A 24954-nucleotide genomic window follows, 5' to 3' on the forward strand; every position below is an offset into this window, starting at 1 on the left:
CGCAATCTCATGGGAAGAGAAACATCCCATAATCATTCCCAAAAGCAACCACATTGCTACCTTGTTGGTGCGGTATTATCATGAGCAAGTAGTACACCAAGGTAGACACTTCACGGAAGGGGCCATCAGATCCGCTGGACTGTGGATTCTGGGAGGAAAAAGACTTGTATCAAGTATCATACACAAGTGTGTCATCTGTAGGCAGTTGAGAGGAAGTCTGGAAAAACAAAAAATGTCCAACTTACCTGCTGATCGGTTGACCCAATCTCCTCCTTTCACCCAAGTTGGATTAAATGTTTTTGGACCATGGACGGTTTGTGCCCGTCGCACGAGGGGAGGCCTTGCAGAGAGTAAGCGCTGGGCTGTTATGTTTACTTGTTTAGTAACAAGGGCAGTTCACCTGGAGGTGATAGAATCTCTGTCTACGTCAAGCTTCATAAATGCGCTTAGGTGATTCACTGCCATCAGAGGTCCAGCAAAGCTCTTTCGTTCAGACCGAGGCACAAACTTTGTCGGTGCATGTAAAGAACTTGGTATAACCCCAGAAGATGCAACACTTCATTCTTACCTCAGAGACCAAGGCTGCACGTGGGACTTCAATCTTCCACACTCCTCCCACATGGGGGGAGCATGGGAAAGAATGATAGGGATGGCTCGCCGCATTTTGGATAGCATCTTACTCAAGATGCATTCCCCTAGTCTTTCACACGAAGTGCTCACCACGCTGATGGCAGAGGTCGCAGCCATCATGAATGCCCGGCCAATAGTCCCTGTGTCGTCAGATCCAGACACGCCGACCATACTCACCCCTGCTATGCTTTTAACACAAAAGGTGGACTCCGTGTCTGCTCCCTTGGAAGACATCGACCTCAAGGATCTTTACCAAAGTCAGTGGAAGCAAGTTCAAAGTCTTGCGGATTCATTCTGGAAAAGATGGCGTCAAGAGTACCTAACGACACTCCAGCCAAGAAGGAAATGGCAAGCGGAACAAGCCAACCTGCAAGTTGGAGATGTTGTGCTCCTAAAGGACAAGGAGGCTAAACGAAATCAATGGCCCACAGGACTTGTGGTAAATACCTTTCCGGGTCAAGACAGCAGGGTCCGGAAAGTGGAGGTGAGAGTTGTTCAAGGAGGCACCCCCAGGGTGTATTCGAGACCCGCCACTGAAGTTGTGTTGTTACTCAGAGGGACATAGTGGTATAGTACTCTATACCAGGCGGGGAGTGTGCTGCCCCTTTAAGGCAGGCATGATCATTTGGGTGTGTGTTTTTTGTACCAGCAGACTTGCCGTAGTACCTCACCAGTGAAAAACAGTCCTTTAGACAAACTGTCGTCTATTCCACTTTTTGTTCACTTTTTCTTGCTGAGCCTGAGAGAGCACATGCCTGTAAGTAGTTGCTATCTGTTTTGTAAGCTTTCCCGCGATAGTTTTGTGTAGCAGTTTAGAGGTTTGTGTGGAAAACTTTCTTTTGTGAAGAAAAACGGCCGCGATGCTAACACGTTAGCCCGTCTATGGGATTTCCCATGTAATGTTAGCATTAAGCTAATCGCTAAATGCGTGAGCCTGATAACCAGTGAAAGGGTTTGGATAAGTTTGTGTTTATGTGTTATATACATTGTAGTGCATGGCTTAATGTTTGATGTTGTAAAGAAAATGCAATTACAGCAGAAATGTAATATTTTATTTTTGTTTCTGTACCAGTTTTACAGTGCTTCAACAGTAAACATCTAAAACGTATCCGCTGACTCCTGGATGTTTATTGTGGACCTGTTAGCTATCTGCCAAGCTAGAAACCAGCTTTACACCCTAGTGAGGGCAGAATACCAACAGTGAGATCCTTCGTGGCAACTGCCATGCACATATTGTTAATAACACTGTGGGGAAAAAAGCCCTGGACAAGCTCTCAGTAGATGTGGAAAATATTGTCCTGAAGATATACAGCTTCTTTTCCACCTCTGCCAAAAGGAGAGAGTCCCTGAAAGAGTTCTGTGAATTTTGTGACGTTGAATTCCATGATATCCTGCGCCATGTTGTGACAAGATGGCTGTCACTCAACCCTGCAATCACCCGCCTGCTGCAGAACTGGGACCCGCTGAAGTCATATCTCATCAGCATTGGTGAGGAATGTCCAAGGCGCCTGAAGGAATTGCTGAAGTTGACAGAAGATGCTGCTGGAGTTGAGGGAGAGGCAGACATTGTGGAAGTCTACCTCCTCTTCTGTAATAATGTCATGTGTCTGTTTGAAGAAGTGGTGAAAAAACTGGAGAAGAATGTAACCACGTCTGTTGACCTCTATTCCATCATGGAGTGTTTCCTGACAAGACTTATTCAGAGAAGAGATGATGGGTTCTACGGGTACCTAACAAGACAAAAGCTCCAGCGTCTCTCGCCATCTGATGCTGATGGTGCCAGGCAGGAGTTTACAGCCTTCCTAGACACTGCCATCAGTTATGTCCAGAAGTGGTTTGACTTTTCAGAAGAAAACTGGCTTTTCCACCTGCAGCCCCTCTCTCTAGCATCTGGGAAGATTTCCTTTGATGACATGGAGAAGATCATTGAACGGCTTCACCTGGCTGGCAGGTAAGAAGAAAACATTTAGCAGTGAAATGATAAACCATGTTTTAATAGTATTGATGGTTAAAAATAAACAAATACAATTGATAGATAACATATATAAATAAAACCATAATCATTAACTTTGTTTGGAGTGTATATACACACGCATGCAATCTTTTATACACTATTTTACAAATTCAAGGAGTTCATATACTTAATATAAGGATGGATAAATACATAATAAATAAACTATACTTATTGTATTGTTTAAATGCTATACAACGTTACAAACATATACAATACATTTTTTCCATTTATTTACCACTGTAAATGTTCTATGTACCACTTAGGATTTAGGTCAACTTCTCATCTCTATTGGCAGGTTAAACATCTCTATGGATGAGCTTTATGAAGAGTGTGTCACTGCAACCAGCCTTCTGAAGCACCTCACCAAAGAACACCAGGAGAAGGAAATGTGGCAGTCCAAGGGAACAGCAGAGAAGTGGATGGAAATTCTTCAGGCAGCTGACCTCCCCAATATGCAGGCTGTTGTATCCTTTGTACTCAGCATCCCATCTTCCACTGGGTTTGAGGAGAGGATTTTCTCTCTTATGAAGAATAAGTGGACTGATGTGCGGAACAAATGTTCTACTGAATTAATTAGAAGTGAGCTCATTGTCAGTCTAAATTATGATATGTCTTGCTCAGAGTTTTACTCTGCAGTACTGAAAGACAAACAACTCCTAACTGCAGCAAGAGCTCAAAAAAAAAATACAAATGGAAAAAGTAGTCTGTTTCCACATAATGTAGCATTGAGCTTGAGTTCATGAGTTTGTTGGGTTTTTTTACTTCAACTTTCAGCTACAGTCAAGGCCTTTGAGGCACAAATGTTGTGTTTACAGGTGTTCCACAGACTTTTTTTGCACTTTTCTAATTGCACTAAATGTGCACTGTTACAAGAATGTTTTTCTTTCTATTGTTTTCTATTAATTTATATAATTTTAGGTTAAGCAGGACAGTTCTTTGTGTTAATTTTGTCATTTTGCACAAAAAGTGAAGCGTATCAGTCTTTCGTTTAGGAAAGAGACCTATTTTATTGTGTTAATGTTGTCATTTTGTGTTAAAAATAAATGGATAAATGATCATTTGTTTCCCATGTGTTCATATCACAAAGAATATGCATCTACTTAAATCAACTTCAAGTCAAATGGTTAAAAAAAAAAAAATTTCACACTCAAAAAAAAGAGCTAAAAAAATTCACCACACAGGGAAGGGTGAAGACAATTGGGTCGCCCGGCCCTGGCCACTAGGTGTCCCTTATTTTTTTTTTTTTCAGGGAGTTGGCAACCCTAGTGGTGCAAAACGGTTGGGGACTCCTGCTGTACAGTACAGAATGCGTTTAGCTTGTCGAATTTACATAAATCTTTGATTGCTAGCAGTGTAACTCTGAAGTGCTGTACTGTATGTTTGGAAGTGTTCTCCCAAACAAACACAACAATGCCGACGAAACGTTTTGCACCCTCAAATGCACCTTTAGGTTTCATTCCATAATACTGGACTTATGTTTCTACGAAGGTTTGAACTCTAAGAGTGTTTAAACAAAAGAGAAAAGTGTGAAAATGTTCATGCCTGTCTGAGAAAAGTGTATAAAGCAAGTAGTGAGGGGTTTTACAGTCTTAACATCTATAATAATTGTAAAAAATAAAGTTGGCTACTTCATGGATTTCACCTACCGCGGGTTATTTTTAGAACTTAACACCAGCGATAAACGAGGGGCTGCTGTATTATTAATAGTAGTGTCTGGGACATCTAATTGATTAACATCAACATTGATTATTATCAGAATCAGAGAATCAGAATCAGAATGGGGTTTATTGCCAAATGTTGAGCAGGTTTACAACATTAGGAAATTGCTGCGGTGCTTCAGTGCAAACATGGTGTCATAAATAACACTTAAATAGACATGGAAAAAATAAAAGTAGGGATAAGAATTAAAAGTGCTACGTGGAAAGATATGTGCATGAGATATACATGAGATATATACATGAGAGTAAGAATTAAGAGTGCTACGTTGAAAGATATATACATGAGTGCAGGTGGTGATCAGTGCCAAACATGGAATGATGCAGTGAACACAGCGTAGGGTCATGTGTTAGTGGCGGGGACAGTCATGTGGTTATTGTTCATGTGTCCAACAGCAGAGGGGAAGAAACTGTTCTTATGGCGAGAGGTTCTGGTGCGGATGGACCGGAGCCTCCTGCCTGAGGGGAGCAGGTCAAACAGACTGTGTCCAGGGTGAGAAGGGTCAGCTGAGATCCGAGCTGCACGCCGCAATGTCCTGGAGGTGTACAGGTCCTGCAAAGATGGGAGTCTGCAGCCAATCACCTTCTCAGCAGAGCGCACAATACGCTGCAGTCTCTGTTTGTCCCTGATAGTGGCTCCAGCGTACCACACGGTGATGGAGGAGGTGAGGATGGACTCAATGATTGCAGTGTAGAACTGCCTCAGGAAGTACATCCTCTGCTGGGCTTTCTTGATGACGGAGGTGATGGTGGGCTCCCACTTCAGGTCCTGGGTGATGGTGGTACCCAGGAAGCGGAATGAGTCCACAGAGGTGATGGGGGTGTCAGTCAGGATGATGGGGGGGAGTGGGGCTGTGTGCTTCCTGAAGTCCACAATAATCTCCACTGTCTTCTGGGCATTCAGCACCAGGTTGTTGTGGCTGCACCAGGACACCAGACGTTCAACCTCCCTCCTGTAGGCAGACTCGTCCCCGTCCGAGATGAGTCCAATAACGGTGGTGTCATCTGCAAACTTGATTAGCTTGACAGACTGGTGGGTGGAGGTGCAGCAGTTGGTGTACAGGGAGAAGAGCAGAGGAGAAAGAACACAGCCCTGAGGGGAGCCGGTGCTGATGGTCCGGGAGTCCGAGACATTCTTTCCCAGCCTCACATGCTGCTTCCTGTCCGTCAGGAAGTCAGTGATCCACCGGCAGATGGGATCAGGCACATTCATCTGGGAAAGCTTGTCTCGGAGATGGTCTGGAAGGATGGTGTTGAAGGCAGAGCTGAAGTCCACAAACAGGATCCTGGCGTAGGTTCCTGGGGAGTCCAGATGCTGCAGGATGAAGTGTAGGGCCATGTTGATGGCGTCGTCTACAGACCTGTTGGCTCTATATGCAAACTGCAGGGGGTCCAGGAGGGGGGCCGTGAGGGTCCTGAGATGGGAGAGAACTAGGCGCTCAAAGGACTTCATGACCACAGATGTCAGAGCCACGGGTCTGTAGTCATTTAGTCTAGTGATCCTAGGTTTCTTGGGGACAGGGATTATGGTGGAGGACTTGAAGCAGGCAGGCACATGACATGCCTGCAGTGAGGAGTTGAAAATGCCAGAAAACACTGGGGCCAGCTCGTTTGCACAGTGTCTGAGGGTGGCAGGAGACACGCCGTCTGGGCCGGGAGCTTTCCGAGCATTCAGGTTCTTAAACTGCTTCCTCACATCTGCTTCATGAATATGAAGAGTTGTGGTGGGAGGAGGGTGTTGTAGGTGAACGGTTTGAAGGTGGTGATGGCTCTATGGAGGGGGGAGAGGTGGGGGAATTAGTGTCCAAAGTGTCTCTATTGTTGGGGCCGTTGGAGGTGTGAAGGCTGCCTGATGGCTCGTCAAAACGACAGTAGAAGTCGTTAAGGGTGTTGGCCAAGAGCAAGTCATCAGTGGAGTGGGGGGTTTTAGGCTTGTAGTTTGTGATATTCCTAAAACCTTTCCACACAGAGGCCGAGTCATTCTCTGAGATCTGCTGCTGCATCTTCTCAGAGTGCTGATGTTTAGCAATGTCCACTTCTTTAGTGAACCTGTACTTGGCCTCTCTGTAGCAGTCCCTGTCTCCGCTTCTGAACGCCTTTCTCTTTTCCAGCCACAGCTTTTTGAGTTTAGGAGTAAACCAGGGTTTGTCATTGTTATAACTCACCCTGGTGCGTGATGGCACAATGCTGTCCTCACAGAAGTGGATATAGGAGGTGACAGTGTCCGTAAACTCGTCCAAGCTGTTAGAAGCAGCCTTCATTGTGTCCCAGTCTGTAGACTCCAAACACGTGCGAAGCTCCTCCACAGCCTCGTTGCTCCACAGTTTTTTAGTCCTCACGACAGGTTTGGAGAGCTTCAGCCTCTGTCTGTACGCGGGGATTAGGTGGATCATGACGTGGTCAGAAAGTCCGAGTGAAGCGCGGGGCACCGCGCGATAGGCCCCGCTGATCGTGCTGTAACAGTGGTCCAATGTCCTCTCCTCTCTGGTCGGGCATTTAATATACTGCTTGTATTTTGGAAGCTCATGGCTCAGATTGGCTTTGTTAAAGTCCCCAAGAGCAATGATGAGAGAGTCCGGGAATGTCCGCTCCGTGTGGAGAATCTGCTCCGCGAGTGCGCACTGAGCTGCCTGCGCATCTGCGTCTGGCGGGATGTAAACGGCGGCCAGGATGAATGAAGCAAACTCCCGCGGAGAATAAAACGGTTTTGCAGTGGATAAAAAGATATTCCAGAGAGGAAGAGCAGTGCTGAGCAATCACTGTCACATCTGTGCACCAGCCACTATTGATGTAGAAGCAGAGACCTCCACCTTTGGACTTACCGGAGAGAGCGGCCTGCCGGTCCGCGCGCAGCAGATGGAAGCCCTCCAGTTTGAGCGCGCAGTCTGGGATGTTCTCACTGAGCCACGACTCCGTAAAACATAAGACACAGGAGGAGGCAAAGTCTCTGTTCATGCTTCTCATCAGGGCCAGTTCGTCAATCTTATTCCCGAGTGAGCGTACATTAGAAAGGAAGATCCCAGGAAGAGCGGTTCGCAGTCCGCGTCTCCTCAAACGCACGAGTGCGCCGGCTCGCTTCCCTCTCTTTCGGCGTCTCGCTTTCCTGGTCAGAGACAGCAGTAAATCTGCCGCAGATGCGACAAATATTGGAAATAAATCCACAGGCGTTGTAGTCCTGTAGTTAAGGAGCTCTTCTCTGGTGTACGAATATCCAGAGGAGTGCCCAGACACAGAAGAAATGCACAAAAACAAAACAAAAGTAACGCACTGGAGCACCAGGGCGACCATCCGCGGCGCCATCTTGGTGACATCAAATGGTTGTGTTGGTTACATTATGCACTATTATTTTTGTTCAAGGAGAGCAAAAAATATAAAACTCTCAGCTTGTTTGTTGCCAAAAATGGCCACTTTTTGTGTATGTTCACAAAATGCTATAAAATGTATATTTCTTAAAAAAAATTTCTACTTTTACCGACGTGACTCTTTAAAATAGCACCAGTCCTTTTCATCAAAATCAAAATTGTATCTAAATTTTTTACTCTTTATAGCCAGTTAGGTTATATATTACCATTAACTTTTCAGATAAAACGGTGATAAAGTACTAATGTTTTCATGAAACTTCCTTTTTTCCCCCATCTGAGCATCGGGGAAAAGGCTGTCTTGCAATTGTTGAGGTCACTAAAACCGTGAGAACATGGCCGCAGGATGCTATTCTGATGCTTCAGGACTGTTTCCACTGCACAGACTGGGATGTATTCAAGGTGCAGGACACTGACAATCGTGTCGCATTGGACAGTTACACCTCCACTGTCTTGGACTACATCTGTTTCTGTGTGGACAATGTAACAACTTGGAAACGATTCCGTGTGTTCCCTAATAATCCACCCCGGATGACACACGGAGTTCAACAACTTATTCGAACAAGGAACAACGCTTTCAAATCCGGGGACCAGGAGGCATACAGTGCTGCCAGGGCCAACCTGAGAAGAGGCATCAAGACTGCCAAGCAGCAGCACAGGAGGCGTATCGAGGCCAGGTTTGAGAACAACACAAACCCAAGGCAGGTCTGGGAGGGCATCAGGGCTATCACGGACTACAAAAGAAGAACACCATCACCCTCAGCCGACAGTTCTACTCTGGCTGAGGATCTAAATCTCTTTTATGCCCGTTTTGATAGGGAGAACACCGACCCTGTCCTGTCCCCTCTCCCCTCAACCGACCCTGCTCCGGTCCTGAGCACTCATGAGCTGAGGCGTGTGTTCCGGAGCATTAACACCAGGAAGGCGGCCGGGCCAGATGGAGTGCTGGGCCGGGTGCTAAAAGACTGTGCTGCAGACCTGGCGGACGTCTTCGCCTCTATATATAACACCTCGTTGTCCTGTTCACTGGTACCATCCTGTTTCAAAGCAGCAACCATCGTTCCCATCCCAAAACAGTCAAATGTCACATGTCTGAACGATTTCAGACCTGTGGCACTCACCCCCATTCCCGCCAAATGCCTGGAGAGACTGGTCATTAAACACATCAGAGCTGCTTTTCCACCATCCCTGGACTCGCACCAGTTTGCATACAGGGAGAACCGGTCAACCGAGGATGCGATCGCCACAGTGCTGCACACATTACTGAAGCACTTGGAACACAGGAACACCTATGCACGGCTCCTCTTTGTAGACTACAGCTCGGCTTTTAATACCATCCGGCCATACAAACTCCGTCCCAAACTCCACCAACTGGGACTTAACTCCTCTCTGTGCAACTGGATTGTGGACTTCCTCACTAACCGTAGACAGAGTGTCAGAGTGGGTAAGAACACCTCCTCCACCCTTGTGGTCAACACCGGTGCCCCTCAGGGGTGTGTTCTGAGCCCTCTGCTATACACTCTCTTCACCCATGACTGTATTTCCTCCTGCGCGTCCAATCTCATTGTTAAGTTTGCAGATGACACTACAGTGCTCGGACTTATAGCCAACAATGATGAGACAAACTATAGGACAGAGGTGCAACAACTAGAGTCATGGTGCCACGACAATAACTTGGTCTTAAACACCAAAAAGACCAAGGAGATCATTGTAGATTTCCGGAAGAGGGGTCATAACAACCATCTGCCTCTCTTCATTGGCAGTGAGGCGGTGGAGAGGGTGAGCAGTTTTAAATTCTTGGGGGTAACTGTGACCGAGGACCTGTCCTGGGGCAACCATATCACCTCAGTTGTACGGAAGGCCCAACAGCGCCTCTACTACCTGAGGAGACTGCGGAGCGCACACATTCCCAGATCTCTGATGTTGAACTTCTACAACTGTGCCATCAGCAGCGTTCTGACGTATGGATTTCTAGTATGGTTCCCCAGCTGCACCAAGGCCGATCAGCAAGCACTCCAGCGGGTGGTGAAAGAAGCTGGCAGAATTATTGGGACAAGTCTGCCAGAGATTAGTAATATCTTCCCCACTCGCTGTCTGAGGAGGGTGCACAGTATCCTGCGGGACCAACATCACCCTGCGCGCCACCTTTTCCATCTGCTGCCCTCAGGGAGAAGGTACAGGTCTATACAGGCCAGAACATCCAGACTGGCCAACAGCCTGTATCCACAGGCTGTGAGGCTCCTGAACTCTCTGCCCCCCTCTCACGGACAATAACCATATCCAACTTCTTAATAGCAATGAACTGGTCTGCATTGGTGCATCATATCTTTATTCTCTTCCCCCTCCTGCCCCCCCCCCTCTTTCTTAAATAGATAACTATCATATCTGATATCATATCTCACAGTACAATAATATTGAATGGGTTGCATTGTTGTATTTTGTCATGTTTCTCAGGTCTTTGTCTGAATTTCTACGAACATTATTGCTAAGGATTGTCTTATTGCATTGGAGTCACACTGGGTTAATAAATACCCCTTAAAACCCAAGTGTACATATTTATTTTCTTTTTTTGGGTTGTATGGAAGCCCCAAACGCAATTTCATTGTTCTTGACAATGACAATAAATAAATACTACTACTACTACATACTACTAGTGTGTGCCCCATTTCTTCCAGGATCACTCTCTTTATAGGTTTTAGTGGACTCCTAGTACTGCGAAGTGGTTTCATGGTACAAAGGGATTGTATTCCAAGATCTGGGAGATTGTAGAAATGAGCAGTGATGCCCTTCCTACCATCTTTCCAGAAAAATAAGTGATCTGGAAGCTGTTAGGCTGACTTACAGCAGCAGCACTTTCTGCACCTGCATAAACTCCAGGACACATTTACTAACTGTGTTTGTTGCTGTATGTGCAGCTTTGAATTTTTTAATAATATATATTTTGTTAATATTTCCGCTATGGTGTCTTGTTATGAAATGTACAAGAGTAAAAGTGTTTTTAGCAGGTGCTTCAAAGCTAAGTTTGACTGGGAAACTCAAAGCTCAGTCTGTATCAACAGAAATTCACTGCAGCCTGTGTAATATTTCATGCGTCATAATTTATTCTACTCTGCCACACAAATATGTATTTGCAAGATAATGTCATGCACAACACACACACAACTATTAGATCCTTAAGATCAAACCCGTGTCATTCTTTTGGTCCACTGCAGTAGTCAAAAAAGAATAAGTGAAGTGTCCACAAATGGCCAGGATAGAGCCCAGAGTGTTAATGTTTAAAATGTATAATATTATTGATTACAATTCTTTACTGTTAATATCAACAATAAGCTTTTTATTTTGAAATTACAAGTTTAAAAAAAAAAGCTGTTACATTTAATGCTGTTTCACTGTAATCCTTTATTATAAGTATGGACACAGAATCAAGTGAACAACATTTTGAAATAAGTTTAATTGGAATTTTGTACTATGCAAAAACAAAACAAAAAACATATTAAACACAGCCAGTGCCTTCATTTGTCCATTACATGTCAGACATAGCACTGACCCTTAGTCCCTGCTCATCAGCACATGCTTTCAAAAAGAGCTCCATGTCCTTTGCAAACTGAAAAACAAAGAGGAACAAGTCCCTTGCTCCAGTGTCTTCTTCCTCTGACATGTCTATTAAGACCCTCTGCTGGTCCCCTTGATTTAAGGACAGATATTTGGGCATTGTTACATGTCCACAGAAAGGTGCATTTTGGACAGCCCAGTGCACAGCAGGACGCAGATCTTCAACAACTGCTGGCTCCTGTGTCAGGCAAACGGGGATAAAAACATAGTTATTTCTCTGTTGCAGAACAGTTTTTTAACAGTTATTCAAATTTCACTAACCATGTAATTACACTACTGTTTAGAGTGAATACTGACCTGACTGACTTCCTGGAACTTGCGCTTTTTCAGTCTGAAAATGGGCACGTGTTGTCCTTCAAGCACAGCTTTGGCTTCCTCTCTCCAGTGTGCAAATAGCTTGCCAGAGCTACGAAGAGTAAGGCCACAGTGAGGGCATGTCATTTTCATGGACTTTCCATCAGCTGCAGTTTTATTGAACACAGAGGGTAGCGCATATGAATGTTCTAACAAAGACTCAGAAAATGGTTCAGATACCGAAGACAAAACCTTGGGGGGGAGACGGGGCTCCTCGAAGAGTACTGCCAGAGGAATACGGGTCTCCTCGGAGAGTTCAGCGGGGAGCAGTCCTGATAATGGTGGCTGACTTGGCATTGAAGAATGCTGACAAGACAATAAATGCCTTGCCATATCCCCACGCCGTATGATTGTAATCTTACAGACAGGGCAGTGAAAGTGTCCTGTTGTCCTACAAGGCAGCCTGCACCGGCATATCATTTTATCTATAAGAGAAAAAAAACAAACAAACAAACAGATGTAATTTAAATGTAGTTGTATAGAATGCAATCAATTTGTCTAACAATCAGATTGTACATGTTAACAAAAACATCCAAGCCAACCTCAATAATGAAAGCAAAATGGTATGGATCACAAAAGTTATGTCAAGAAAAGTGGTGAAAAGTAAATAAAAATATTTTATAAAAACACTATTTTTGTTGCAGATGAATGCATTGAACTGTACAATATCAACAGCAACTTTTAAGTCAACAAAGATACTGCAGAAGTGCTTAAAAAAGTGCATATTTATAACTATAAAGTATATTTAATACAAACATACCTTTGAAAGTCAAAGCATTTTTTTATATGCACACTTAGATGCTCCTCAATCTTTGCCCTGACAGTAGGGCTGAAAGTGGGGCACAGAGGGCAGTGAAAGAGTCCTCTGCAACACGTGTTGCATTCCTGCAGTTCTGGCTTTAAGCCCGAATTCCAGATTGATGTGTGCATCTAAAACAGAGAGAGAAACAGATAAACACCATATATACATTTAAGTTAAGGTTTTAGCAGAAATAACAATTTACAGTTGGCATGTAATAGATTTGGGAAGAAAATTATTGAAAAAAAAAAACCCCCACAAATATTTTACAAGACACTTTCATTTGTGAGACATGTTTCTATTGACATATAACAGTCAATTGAACAGAGGCTAACTAAAATCTGGGCAATAAAAAAAGCTGTACAGAAAAGAATGGCGAATAGAAGTATTGAGAAATATATAAATCTGTTTGTGACGAAATTTACAGTGTTGACGCTAACCAAAGGTGTCACAAGTACACACGTTCCTTACTACAGTTTAGATAGTGCTTTTTAAACAGAGGTGACTCGACTTTTTAGTCAAGTGGAAGTAAGAAGTACAGGGTCTAAAATATAATTTATGTACAAAATTTTGAAGTAATCTTACGTCCAAAGCACGCGTGCGGGGGGTTGATTTACAAATGTACGGATTACAAAGTACAGATACGCGTGCTAAAATGTGAGAAGTAGAAGTATAAAGAAGTATACAGTAGGCACAAAAAAGTACAGCAGTAAAGTAAAGATACCAGAAAATTCTACTTAAGTACAGTATTGAAGTATTCGTTATTTTGCATCTCTGACGCCAACAATAAATCATACTCTAATGCAAAATGTGGTTTTTGCTTCTTCTCGCCCACAGAAGCCGTTAATCCAGCTCTCTTACTTAAACCAGGCCCAGGAAAAAGCATATCTGTGTGTTTCTCTGCCATGGAGCACGATGAAAAACATTAAAATAAGGAGGAATGTTGTTGTAACGCAAAAAAAGTGGCAACATGATCATTGTAAGAAAACTAGACGATTCCTAGAATTATGAAATCACTAACGGCAAATTTATTTAAGAAAGACTTAACCAACCTTTGCGATCAACTTGCAAGACTTCCACGGTATCCATGCGTGTTTACGGCTACTGTGGAGGTCACGTGTTTCAGGTTAGTGTGGAGGTCACGTGTTTCCGGTTAGTGTGGAGCTCCACAGTGGCTGCAGCCAGACCCTTCTCCACTGGGATGTCAGCACAGGCCAGCTCCATCCGGTTGTTCAGTCTGACATCACTAGCCGTGTCTGGGTCTAAACTCTGCTGCAGGTCCATATATCAAACGATCACTGTGGCATTACTGAGAGTTGAAAAACTGTCTAAAGTCTTTCATCTTTAATAAAATGATCAGCCTTCTGCTCTACCAGGTGTAACAATTGAGTTTAACATCCAGGCATCCATGAAAACGGAATTTATGACATTTAACGGAGTTAGAAGTTAGCAGGGAGTTAGCTCGCTAGCTTCTATCTAAATACAATATAGCATGTCCTGACTGCGGGGTTTTGGAAACAAATTAAAACGTACAGCTCTGTTATCACTTCCAACATAAATGAAGACAGAAAACTAAACAGCAGTGACGTTTGTAGGATTACTGAAGTTTGGCTAGCTGGTATATAATGATGTGCTACGTGATCGCTAGCGACACAGCTATGTTAGCATAATATAAACAAGCTAACTTTTTTTCCACTGGATAAAAGTTACCGTGAGTGTTCTCGGTGGTCAGGAACAAATGTAATCGCATGGCAGGATGCTGTAAAGGGACCAAACTTCAGCCAGGAGAACAACTGAGATAATCCATCCACAATACGAGGTTAGTCATTCATATACTGCTGCATGGGCTGGGCTGTAGTTACATCCTAAGGTTTTAAAAACTGAGCTTAAATAAATGATTAGCGGTAATAAAAGCCGAGGGAGGTCAACAGTGATCACTGACTGTTTTAGGAGCTTTTTGAGATCAAATAGAAGAAAATACATAACATTAAACATGTTAACAACACAAAAGCCATATTAAATGCAGACTACTTTAGACCCGGAAGTAGGATTCGTCGCGTCATCACTGAACAACCGGATTGCCCGTACGAGGTTCTCTCTTGTGTATGGCTGTCTGTCATACACCTTCCATCTCCATGATGAGAAGAACTCCTCTATAGGGTTCAGGAAAGGGGAGTAGGGTGGCAGACAGATGTTTAAAAAGTGGTCACTGTTGGTGGTGAACCACTCTCTGATTTGGTGTGTTTTGTGGAAGCGGACGTTGTCCCAAATGATCACATACATGTGATGTGCTAGCCTAGGATGGTGTTGTTGACGGTCCAGGAGGATGTCTTTTAGCTCCTCTAGGAAGGTGAGGAGACGTTGGGTGTTGTAAGACCCAAGGACAGCATGCCGGTGGACAAGCCCCTCCGTACCCATAGCTGCACAAAGAGTAATATTACCCCCCCGTTGGCCAGGAACCTCAGTGATGGCTCTTTGGCCAATGATGTTACGGCCACTTCGCCTTCGTTTCTGGAGGTTGAAGCCAGCCTCATCCAGGAAGAGGTACTCATGAGGTCTGGCCATCGCGTCCAACTGCATTATCCTCTGTGAACATGGAAAAGCGTACAGGTGTTCAGAACGGTCAATCAGGTAGCGCAGTATTGTCCAGAAGTAATGTAGGCCACTAAGCAACACAGTATGTCCACTAACTGTACTGTGGACATGGATGTATACGTACTTGCACATACTCGTAACGTTCTATGTGTCGCGCAGAGTTGCGCTCAAAGGGAACCCTGTAGACCTGTTTCATCCTCATCTGTTGGTGCCGGAGAACTCGGTCTATTGTGGACACGCTGACAGCATCAATGTTCTCAAAGTTTACATTATCTGCAATGACTTTGTCTCTGATCTCTCGGAGTCTAATGCAGTTGTTCTCATGGACCATATCTGCAATGAGGGTTTCTTGTGCCGCTGTGAATATGGCAACCCTCCCACCTCTATGTGGCATTCTTTCAGCTCTAAAGAAAGAAACATGTGTTGTCAATTGACTGATTTATATGTAAAACTACATGTAAAGTAACAGACCACTTTCACAGGCCTGTAAAACTGTAGTGTGACAAAGAAAGCAATAGCGTACTGTACCTGTTGTGTTGTCTAAATGCCTTGATAATGGTGGCCACGGTGAACCTACTCAGGTTTGGATGTACTCTTCGTCCCGCTTCAGCCATTGTCATGCCATGGACAATGACATGATCAATTACTGTTGCTCGCATATCATCTGTTGTCTTCTTCTCCCACCTGGACCTTCTCCTCTCTCTTGTTGGCCTCCTTCTCTTCCTCCTCTACTCCGAACTCCTCTTCTTCTTAGGCCTTCACCTCTTCCTCCTCTGATCTCAACCCCTCTTCCTCTTTGGCCTGCAGCTCTTCTCCTTCCACACGCTCAAATGCCTTCATCCATTGTGATTGTTTGGCATCTTCACCAAACTATGCTTTTATAGGTGGGGTCACATCATTAGCAACAGGTGTCTTCAATTTTGAGTCGTTGTGTGTAGTGACTGACGCCAGGTGTGTTCCCTGTGTTCAAAGATTGGTGACTGTGGCAAGCATTTTGCATCACATGGGCTTTCATTTGAGAATATGAGCAGAGTTGTTTTGCAACATGTGTTTTAGCAAGGAAAAATGTGTTTGGATTTATGAGTACAGAGGGTTGTGTTTTATGAATTGTGTCTTCATGTGACGTGTTTATGGTACTGGAATATGGTGGCTACATTTAGTAAATGTGTTTAGACTACTGGTCATTTGGGTTACAGGATTGGCTTTTGTGTTTTAACATTTGAGAAAAACTGTAAAGTCCTGTTTGTGGCACATTAGTATATGTGAGGGGGCAAACTCCTCAAGATGGGTGGTGACCATGGCGGCCATTTAGAAGTCGGCCATCTTGGATACAACTTTTTTTTTTTTTTTTTTTCAATAGGAAGAGGGCCATGTGACACATCAAACTTATTGGTAATGTCACAAGAAAAACAATGGTGTGCTTGCTTTCTACTTTTTTTTCTTCCACTTCTCGGCCTCCACTCAGTAAGACTGAAAAGTATCATTTTGATATAAATACAAATAATTTATAGATCAGATATTCATTTACAAAAGATTACAAACATGCAAAATGTCAAGGACATTGACTGTAATCCCACATTTATTGGACCATAAAATGCTTAATGCTTCCTGTCTTTTGTTGAATTACAGTTGTTACTCAAACAATCTCCTTGATTTATCACATCAGAAATGTCATTCTGACCACTTGCAATGCAGTTCTGAAAAAGTTTTTTTTAAATAACACATAGTCACAACGACAGTAACAAAGACATTTTAGAGTAAGTATGCACAAAAAACTGACAATTTCAAATGGGAATGAGAATATGCATTACATATTTGAGAAATATGTACGAATGACTTTCGTTGTGAAAAAAAAAAACGCACAAAATCTGTCCCGAACTTTTACTTCTCCTATTTAAACCTCACCTCCTTCCTTTGTTTCCCTACATCGCCATATTCTCGGAGAAGAGCATCATGTTTCTTTTGATATATCTGCACAAAGTCATCTAGTCTAGTGAGACGCCTTCGTGCAAAACAAATCATTTTCAGGTCCCATTGACTTTTTTCCATGATCCCTTGCGTTTGATTGTCTTCAGTGTAGTTCTGAAAATGGTAATTACATCATTTAGACTTTGTCCCAATACAGCTTAATGTTTCATTTAGTGTGTTAACTTATTCTACCTGCTTCATCAACTGCGACACATGGTTGTACAGTTTACTGAGAAAGCTGTACGCTGGGCCTTTCCCATGCCGTCCAAGGTCTCTTGAAGAAAAACAGAATTTTTAATCAATAAAGCACTTCAAGAACTACATATACGTGTTGATTGATCAGAACAAGACCTACCAAGCAGCATTCCTGACCACAAGGTAGCATGTGGTAGAAAGTATTTTGAAATACTTGAAATGAATGCTGGTGCATGGTACACATTCGGTGGTCCAGTCACATCAAGGGGGGCACTGGCAATTACTTCAGCAAAGTGCTGTTTAAGTGATGAATGACCTATATCTGTCTGAAATAAAGTTAAATATCATCTAAGTACAACCTTTTTATTACTAAAGAAGATCTTTGTGTTAAAAACACACAGTGGTAATACCCACCATGTTAGTGTAGAGGCTTATAAGTATTCATTGCATTGCATTCAGGTAACAGGACCCCAAAGCAGACTCAGCACACCGCAGCTCAGAACTATGTACAAGTTTTTATTGAACTGAAGAATCTTTTAACAACGTTAAGGAAACGAAAAATTAAGGCTCATGCCACGGGGGGGGGGGGGAAACGAGGAGCGTGGAGCCCAGGAGCACCGTAATCGGGACCGTGGGGAAACTGCAACAGAAACAGACAGAGGACTACGTCGAACCGGTTTGACCTGGGAGACATGGAACGTGGGATGTATGCGCCAGGAGTCAGGAAGTTTCAGACTAACAGCAGCCGGATTGATGACAGCCTCTATTCTATATAGACCGATGAAGCGCGGAGCCAACTTGCGTCCCGCAAGTTGGCTCCGCTCATTCTCCGCTCATTCTCGGGAAAAAGCGGTGGCTGGTATCCGAGGGAGGCTTCAAACGGTGACAGTCCTGTAGCGGAGGAGGTAAGGGAGTTGTGGGTGTATTCTGCCCAGGAGAGATAGGACGCCCAAGTGGAGGGATTACGCGAGGTGATGCAGCGCAACTTCCAGCTCTTGATTAAGCCACTCAGCTTGGCCATTTGACTGTGGGTGGAAGCCGGAGCTCAAGCTAACCTTGGCTCCTAAGTGTGAACAAAAGTTTGTCCAGATGCACGAGGTGAACTGTGGCCCCCGATCAGAAACGATATCGGAGGGAATGCCGTGGAGCCTGAAAACATTATCCACTAGGGCTTGAGCAGTTTCAGCGGCAGAGGGTAATTTTGCCAGAGGGACGAAGTGTGCGGCTTTAGAAAACCTATCAGAGATTGTAAGAATTACACTCTTCCCTGAGGAGCTGGGGAGGCCGGTTATGAAATCCAAAGAAATGTGGGACCAGGGACGGTGTGGCGTTGGGAGAGCGTGGAGCAGGCCCGCTGGGTGTTTGGTGGACTGTTTATTATGGGCACAGGTGGAGCAGGTCGACACAGTCTTTTACATCTTTTATTAAAGATTTCCACCAGAACTGTTTTAGAAGGTTAATAGTTCTACTCACGCCAGGGTGGCAAGAAAATCGCGTGGTGTGACCCCAGTGAATGACGGCTCAACGGGCGGTGGCAGGAACAAAACGTCGCCCAGGAGGCCCGGTACCTGGATCGGGATCTCCCAGGTGAGGGCCCCCACCACAGGCAGTGGGCAGGACAGTTGCTGGCGGCGATGATTCCGCATCCAGGGAGTATTGATGGGAGAGAGCGTCGGGTTTGATGTTGCGGGAGCCTAGGCGGTAGGAGAGAGTAAAGTTAAACCGGGTGAAGAATAGAGACCAGCGAGCCTGGCGGGAGTTTAACCTTTTGGCTGTTCTGAGATTAAGTTCTTATGGTCTGTTAAAATGAGAAATGGTTGCTCAGCTCCCTCCAGCCAGTGGCGCCACTCTTCCAAGGCTAGTTTGATGGCCAATAATTCCTTATCTCCCACATCGTAGTTCTTTTCAGAAGGGGTGAGACGGCGTGAAAAGAAAGCGCATGGCTGGAGCTTCCCCGGAGAGTCCGACCGAGTCGGACTCTCCAGTCAGACCGATCAAGTCTGCCAGTAATTCAGAGAACACATTAGCATGACCAAACTCTTTAAAATCTTTCTCCCTGCACAGTAAGACAAGAAACATGTGATCTGTGTCTGAGCGTACATGAAGTGGCAAGTTTGCCACTGATTCATATACAGCTAATACCTTGTGTTTTGTCCTTGCAGAGCCTAAAGGGTTAGCGACTTCAAAGGCATCCTGGTAGAGTACTAGCTTGAGACATGATGGGTTTTGACCAAAAAAATCATTTGATTTAAACAGCTTACTATCACTTATGTCACACAGAACATCAGCAGGAGGCTCAGTAGAGGGCTCTTCTGATTTCTGCCACAGATCAGACTCTAGCAGACATCTCAAAGTCTCTCTTAAAGGCACATAATAGGCAAACCTATCTTTTCTGTTTTCATCTCTCCCTAAAAATATTTTCTTTGGTTCCCCATAGTTGAAGGCTTTTTTAAAGATCTGAGCTCTGGAGTGCACTGTCCTCAATGGCCCGGTATGACATGCAGAAAAAAGATCATAGCTTTTGACAGATGTCCTCCTCTGATAATGATGTGTCATCTTTTAACAGTGATGCAAGTTTACCCAAACTGTATGTCTGTCCCAACTCATGTATGTTCTGCATTTCCTCCACAATGTTCTGTATGGTTGAAGCAGGCAGTAGAAACTGACCCTGCAATTTTAAGTAGAATAGTGAAACGTTTCTCAGAAAAAGATCACAGAATTCAGGGGGCATTTCCATGTTATCTTCATCTGTAATAGACTGTGCAGCAGGCTCGGAAATCAAGGGTACAAAGTCATCTGATGTGGTTGGAACAGATGATGATTGACATGCAGACTCTCTATATAAATCACCAATGCTGCTGTCTGAAAACTCTCTGTGTTTACGTGACATGTGAGCAGTAAAAGATGATTTAACTCTAAAGGTATTTGTGCATCCTCTTACTGGACAAGTGACCACGTGTCCTTCCACAATATGGCTCTTCAGATGAGCTATTAACTCTTTAGAGTTCCGACACTGACGTTCACACATCGCCATTGCACATGTAAACGAAGAAACCACCGCCACACCAGTGACATGGGTGGGGGCAGAGTGTCTTCGGTAAAAATGAGCCTTAAACGCGCCGTACCTGGTGTATGTCTGCTTGCAGCCTGCTTCAATACACCGAAAGAAACAACGTGGCTCATTCCGATGCAGTTTACAATGAAGCACGTAGCCCCTTGATGACTGAACTACCTTACCACAGAAATTACAGGTTAACATAACTCCATGTACTTTGGTAATTCCTCCCTAGCGAATTAAGCACGCCAAATACAGAAACTAATCCAGAGCAATGCTTCCCTCGCGACAGTAATGCTAACTCAACTCACAAATGCTAACTAAATTCACAACCTCACTCATAAAAAAACGAACTGCTAAAATTATCTATAAACGCTGGGCTGGTGGATTTTTATAACAGAGATAACTTGAAGTTGCATGTACTCACCTCACCTCGAACTAATTGTAAGCTGCCAGGATGTCTACAAATTCCAAAGATGCTGTGGTCCAAGCAGCAATAAATGGCGCTAATATACGAGTTCAAAACTGTGTCCGTTAGCGAAGCCAACTTGAGTCTCCTGCATGGAAAAAAAGAGCGGTTGGCACACAGCTCAGCAGCGCGCCGCGCTATTGGTCATTTTCAGGTGACGTCATCCCGCAATGTAACGTCGCTCTTTGTTTCTTTAGGAGGAGGTTCGAATTTGATCAGAAGTCATGTCTGCAGACCGCTGCAGCCACGTCTTGCCTTGCTTCCCCTTTTTTTGGTGAAATGGTTCGCTCATACTGCACAATGTTGCTACCAGATTTTTTTTTTCTCTGCAATTCAAACATAAAACGTCTGTACACAGTTTACCAGCAGTTTAGCTACCAATCAACAGCAATCACACAAACTCAAAATTTAAGGCGGACCCACTTAAGGTGGTCTGATAATATGGCGTGAAACACAACAACATAAAGTTGTTTTAAAATAATAATTAAAAAAGATTATTGAAATCAATTTTATTCACAACCATGAACTTTATTTTTAACATCTTCTTTTGCTGTTGATTTTTTTTTTTTATCAGAAGGTTAACAATGATATACTGCAGGCCTAACTTTTAATCTGTATATTGAAGGATATAAAAAAAACAACAACAGCAATAGAATAATATTAAACACAAAGTGAACCCGTCTTCCTTCATTAAATAGGTTCTTTTAGATGTTAAGGAGGAATTGACTTAACCAGGCTGGCGGAGAATGAAGACAACCGGACACCTGCAGCAGATGGGGGAATCAGTGAACTTTTATTGAGACAGAGACAACCTCTCAAAAACAGCTCACATCAAGAGATTCCTAATATTTGCTGTGAGGATGGGTATATATTCTCTAAAACTTACAGGAGGGGGTTGTGAGGAAAGTGCTGCATTAGCAGAAAAACAACTCCATAAAAGGAAAGCGGCCTTGAGTGTTCTAGTCTCTTCGCTTGCAGATATCTTTCGCCTGCAGGATGAGGCGATCGCTTCTTATCGCTCTCAAGGCCAAAGTCGTGAGCACACATTTTTATTACACAGTTGCACAGTAACTTTAAAGCTGAACAATATTTAAAGCTGAATAATGTTTGATTCAGATTATATTTTCTTCAAATCCCCCTTTTGACCCATCTTAAATGGGTCAACACACAAAAATAAGTAACATTCAAAGGAACACAGAGACGTGTCGAAGCCTGGCTCGAAAAACTCCTCGGGTCTTATCATTTGTCTTTATCTGTCATTGCAGATGAGGAGAAAAGAGTCCAGGCACCACCCTGCCCAGGGGTCGGCTGCAAGCAGTCTCGGTTCCCGATGAAAGCAGTAACAGCTGTCCTGCACACACGGATACAACGAGTTAGTGCAACCAGGGTAGTGACACAAAATTAACTGTTCCTGTAACCTAGCAACCAATAAACAAAAGTAATGATAAAAATGTGGAGAGTACAGAGTATACGATAATAATGAGAGATATAAACGTGAACATGTGAAAGAATAAATCAACCGTAAAATAAACTCAGAACGGTAACTGCTAAGGACATTCAAAAGTGAATATGGTAAAACGTGAGGAAGGGGTGTGGAATAAAACAATTTATATCCAGTGGTGGGAGTACACATTCGCTCATGCTTAAGTCCGGAGACCCTGAGAACATCGCTTAACCCTCACAACCCGACCAGACACAATTCAACCAGATATATCCTTCAAGAGGAAGTGGGTGAGGGAAACAATTAATAACAAGCCTAATACAAAACACCACAGAGAAACAACCATTCTAGAAGAATTTAAACAAGAGAAAGACGATAATGTTCGTCACCCTCACGATCAGAGTTTTCATCATCCGTTGGCGAGGAGGTGGGAAGTTGACTAGCCAATAAAGGCATCTGCCGGGCGAGATCCTTATCCTCAGGAGTGAAAGCTGTAACAATCAGTCTCTGGAAGAGGGATCGAATGCATGGAATACAACAGCAACCGCAGGTGACTAGGATAGCAACAAAAACTGAGATGGAAACTAGGATGGAAGCTACAAGGGCCTTATATTTGCCAAACATGTTAAGCCAAGAGTCCCACATGGCAGTATCAACGCCCGAGTGTTCCTTCATTTTAACAGTAAGAGCTGTGAGACCAGTAATAGCTTTAGTGAGGGAACCATCAGGAGCTGTGTTATTGGGGATATAGGTACAGCACTCCTGACCAAAAAGGCTGCAGACTCCGCCTTTTTCTGCGAGGAGAAAATCCGTTGCGACCCTGTTTTGGAAAGCCATTAGGGAAGTGGCAGATAACTGTGCATGCACAGCTTCAAAACCATCTCGAGTGTAATTAGCCAACAGTTGCACATTAAAGTGAATGTAGTTAATTCTGTCTACATTCGCATTTATTTCAACCATCCAAAGTATCGAGGCCCATCCTGCTTTAACCTGGTCTCGCAGTTTATATTCATCGGGGACCCCACGGGGTATACCTACAGCATCAATATAGGTTGGATTATGAGCTGAACCTGGGATTAGAGAACGTTTAGAGCGGCGTTCAGAGGAGGATGGGAGGCCAACTTCGTGTACTTCTATAGAGAGATCTACTGGAGTGACTAAAACAGGTAAAATAAGAGTTATGAGAGCGCAAAGACCTGACGCATCCCGAGGGAAACCATCATATAACTTGTTATTGCCACACCACCACCACAAATCAGCCCTAGCCGTAGGTCGGAAGTTTGGTTTCATAACCGTCATCTCAGTGCACCAAGAAGAGTTCAAGCTACCTAGTTTTACTGCATTGCCAGTCAGGTTAATACAAGTGAAATTGTTCACAGCTACATCTGAAGAAAAGAAAGGTGGTTTATTAGAGACTGAGCGTTGAGTTTTAGGAAAGTGATTTTCCAGATATGAGCAATGACCTCGTTTTGTATTGTTCATAAGATGCAGGAGGCATGCACTATTGACTGGCGCCGGTACAACTCGTAAAGTGGGGCGGGCTCCCATACATACTATGCAGTCGGAAGCCGTCGTGTCAGCAGCTTGTTCAGCTAGTAGTAACCAGTTGTTTGTTGCTCCAGAAATACCGGTTAGAATTTGGAAGAGGTCATCTTTAGACATTTTATTTGTGTCTACAATGCGTATTCGGCCGTTTCTCCCCCCGTTTGTATATGTCACCGGAGGGCCATTAAAGGTGGGATTATCATCTTTAACTACAGAGCTTGGAACTGCAGCAACGCTAGGGCATATTTCCATTTGCCAATACAGGGCGGTGCGATCAGTCCAAGGGGCAATTATAAATTGTTGACAGGAGGTCAAGGCCAGATCCTTTAGGGTAAAAATTAAGCCTGAAAGATCCGGTTTTTTTGCTATTCTGAGCATATTTTGGTTTCTCCAGTGCAAAGCCTGACCCCTAGAGTACTTTGACCAATCCAGGTCCGTTTCTGACACTAAACTGGACCACTTCCACTGATGCCAACCTCCCAGGGTTATATACCACACTGAGGAGGAGAGATGTACTGCCAGGTTAAAAAGATCCCCCCCTTGGTCTTTGGTGACGGGAGTGACTGGGAAGCTAGCGAAATCTATTTCAACTACCCAACTTTTATTGTTGGGGACACAAAGAGTAATCATTCTAGTCGTGCTTGGGGTACAGGAGGTAACCGTGTCTCGTTTCTTTCTAACTGGATCGGGCGTGGGCAAAACTGGAGAGGAAGTGGTGGGCAAGACCCTAGGGGCTACATTTGTCAGATTGGAACTTTCAGAAAGGGGCGAAGCTTTTGAACTTGAAGGTGTCAGAAGTGTCGGGGGCCCTTCACAGATCAGGATTATGCCAATGGGAATGAGACCCAGGGCCAGGAAGGAAACAAAGACGCAACATCTTTGCCTGCCTGTCATTTCAGGGGGGAAGGGCCAAGACATGTTTACTTAGCTTGGATGTCGTCTAATAGAGGATGATCGGGCACAGAAAGGTGGTCCAGTTCCCCCCCACCTCGCCAAGGGCGTGTTCTAGGAGTTAAAGAGCAACAAAAAGTATCAGTGACACAACTTTAAATGAGCTTTCAGTGGTTAAAACTATTGCAATGTAAAATGTAAATCTTAAAAACTCAAGCCAATATAAAAGCAAAGTCATAAAAGATGTTAAAAATAGAAAAATAAAAATGTTTAGTTCAGTATGAAGAACACCCCCTTTTGTAGCCAGCCGGC

The 24954-nt window shown here is 44.0% G+C and overlaps 1 protein-coding gene, 1 long non-coding RNA gene and 2 pseudogenes across 2 annotated transcripts; 1 reads left to right on the plus strand and 3 right to left on the minus strand.

Annotated features, from left to right (window-relative positions):
- Window positions 1–1221: 1221 nt before the first annotated feature.
- On the plus strand, window positions 1222–3734 carry LOC146566616 (uncharacterized). Its single transcript, XR_014893738.1, has 3 exons — window positions 1222–1387; window positions 1703–2581; window positions 2940–3734. It is a non-coding gene; the product is annotated as an uncharacterized LOC146566616 (long non-coding RNA).
- A 10865-nt stretch (window positions 3735–14599) lies between these two features.
- On the minus strand, window positions 14600–15732 carry LOC146566617 (uncharacterized; annotated as a pseudogene).
- A 774-nt stretch (window positions 15733–16506) lies between these two features.
- LOC146566618 (uncharacterized) lies at window positions 16507–20275 on the minus strand (annotated as a pseudogene).
- Window positions 20276–21534: 1259 nt separating this feature from the next.
- LOC146566619 (uncharacterized) lies at window positions 21535–24663 on the minus strand. The gene has a single exon (XM_085286161.1). It carries the CDS (start codon window positions 24643–24645, stop codon window positions 22564–22566), a length of 2082 nt encoding a protein of 693 aa, XP_085142287.1. The 5' UTR covers window positions 24646–24663; the 3' UTR covers window positions 21535–22563.
- Window positions 24664–24954: the final 291 nt, after the last annotated feature.

This window comes from Mchenga conophoros, linkage group LG9, assembly GCF_057382185.1.
Source record: "Mchenga conophoros isolate Kocher_MC1m ecotype Shallow Benthic linkage group LG9, M_conophoros_male_GT1.1, whole genome shotgun sequence".
Classification (NCBI taxonomy): Eukaryota; Metazoa; Chordata; class Actinopteri; order Cichliformes; family Cichlidae; genus Mchenga; species Mchenga conophoros.

What these genes read in the sequence shown, in the direction of transcription:
- LOC146566619 (XM_085286161.1), bottom strand. Translation starts at nt 24,645, where the DNA reads ATGACAGGCAGGCAAAGATGTTGCGTCTTTGTTTCCTTCCTGGCCCTG.